Below are 2,097 nucleotides of genomic sequence, written 5' to 3'. Positions count from 1 at the left end.
TTGACGATTTGAATAAAATTATCAGTTTAAAGATTTGTCTTTTTTTTTTTTTTTACACATTTGGGGTTTGTAACAAGCATTTTCCATCATTCCAAAACAAGAAATATTTCATCTCCAGCAATACAAGGATGGAGACTGGAGATCGATTCTGTAGCGCCCAGCTGGTATGAACTCCTCCTACTTTTAAGGGACAGATTCACAACTTTGTGGGTTGGATTTGGTTCTTAAAAATATGGAAAAAGTCTTCAGAAGTACTGGAAATGTACAGAAAATGTCTTCAATAATACCTCACACTATGTCAAAAATCATTACAAAAGTATGCAAAAAAAGTATCCGAACGTTTATACCAATAGGCCCGTGACAGCCTTAAACAAGAACTTAATTGATTAATTGAACTTAACGTAATTTCTATGAGTTAAATTCTCATTTCACCTGAACACTAGGAATTTCAGTTGCTGTTTCTATACATGTCTTTTCTATATATATCTCAGTAGTATAAGACATTTCAATATTGTCGCAAGGGGATTCCCCATTTCATTTCATTCCATGGGGAAAGTGCGACCATATTGAAAGGTCCCCTACATTTCATAAATTCTTACACCTAAAAACACCATCAGTCAATTCCTACATTCCATCAAAAAAGCACATTAAAAATACCCTTATATAAAATAACTTCCTTGTTTCGCTTAACATCCGGTTTTTTAATCCTCGTTTTTAATAATGTTATTTTTAGTCTAGAAACTTCTAGAAGGAAGATAACTCTTTTTTTGGAAAAAAAACAGACCACAATTTTCTACTCAATTTCTAAACCTTAAAAATGGCAAATAAAATACTAGATCAAATCTTTTCTTTCTTAACAAAAAAATAGAGGAAGATTATATCTCACCAACTGTTGGTTCTAAATCCCAGTTGAATAATGGTGGTAGAATTACCTTCGAAATAAATTCATTATCGAATTGGTTGCTTCTTTCCGTTGCTTATTTCAGATGCGATTTCAAAATTAAAGATGGAACTCCCAATGAAAATCGTGAACCACAAACTATTACAACGTTAGAAAACAATTTCTTTCCATCTTTATTTATCGAGATGGTTTTGGAAGCTGGTTCAAATCCAATAGAAACAATTAAACACCCTGGGGAATTCGACACAATGTTGAAAACAGTTTTATATCCTAAAGATTTCTATTCAGTCTCAGGTTGGATACCCGATGTTGGCGATGGAAGTGTTTTAAAAGAACCGGTAAGAAACCTTGCAAATGATGCTGATTTAGCTAGAGTGAGAGTTGTTGCTCGAAACACAATGGAAAGAGTAGCACGAGCAGCTAATCATGGATTCGAAAAACGAGTGCTTCAGTATAATAATGTTGTTGAGAATAATAGGTGGGGTAATTACGTAAATTGGAAATTATATCCTTTATTCGGTCTGTTGGAACATAGAAAAGTTTCCATAGGGTTACCATATAAAATTCATCTACAAAGAGAAATCAACGATGATAAGATATTCTTTGGAGAGAATGGTTCAAATGCAAAATTAGAAATAACGAATCTCCAACTTTTCATACCCGTAATAACACCATCAATTGAAGTAGAAACGAAAATATTCAACTCGTTAACTAAAGATATTGAAATAGCTTTTCTTCATCGTAATACGGTAGGTAGCATGGCTTTAACTGGAGAATCCACCACATGGCCAATCACTAACACTATTAAACCAGCAAGATATTTAATGATTGGTTTCAAGATCTTACCAGATTCTCAAACGAATAACAATAATATCTTTAGAGTAGCAACGAACCAAACTCAAGATCCTATAATCCATAAAGTTCAAGTAAGATTAAACAACGATATTTATCCTAACCAACCTTTAACAATTAATCCAACCACAAAACATGTGTGAATTATTTGGAAATCCACCTCAGTTTGAATATGTATATTTTGCACTTAATCATCCAATCTTCTGTTTTGATCTATCAGCTCACTAAGAAGATCTTTTCAAAACAGGAGTGAACATAAGTATTCATATTGAAAAAACACAAGGAGATGTGACCGGGTATTGTTTATTATTAGAAGAAGCAAACATTTAATTAAAAAAGCAGAT

At 32.6% G+C, this 2,097-nt stretch overlaps 1 protein-coding gene across 1 annotated transcript; it reads left to right on the top strand.

The window, feature by feature from the left end:
* Positions 1–1,086: 1,086 nt before the first annotated feature.
* On the top strand, positions 1,087–1,896 carry LOTGIDRAFT_173266 (hypothetical protein; the record flags this gene model as incomplete). The annotated part of the gene is made up of 1 exon (XM_009050732.1): positions 1,087–1,896. The coding sequence occupies one exon, from the start codon at positions 1,087–1,089 to the stop codon at positions 1,894–1,896; it is 810 nt and encodes a 269-aa protein (XP_009048980.1).
* Between the last annotated feature and the right edge of the window lie 201 nt (positions 1,897–2,097).

Source organism: Lottia gigantea (genome assembly GCF_000327385.1).
Source record: "Lottia gigantea unplaced genomic scaffold LOTGIsca_153, whole genome shotgun sequence".
NCBI lineage: Eukaryota > Metazoa > Mollusca > Gastropoda > Lottiidae > Lottia > Lottia gigantea.
Note: the sequence above shows the minus strand (reverse complement) of the source record. Positions and strands in the feature narration are given on the sequence as shown.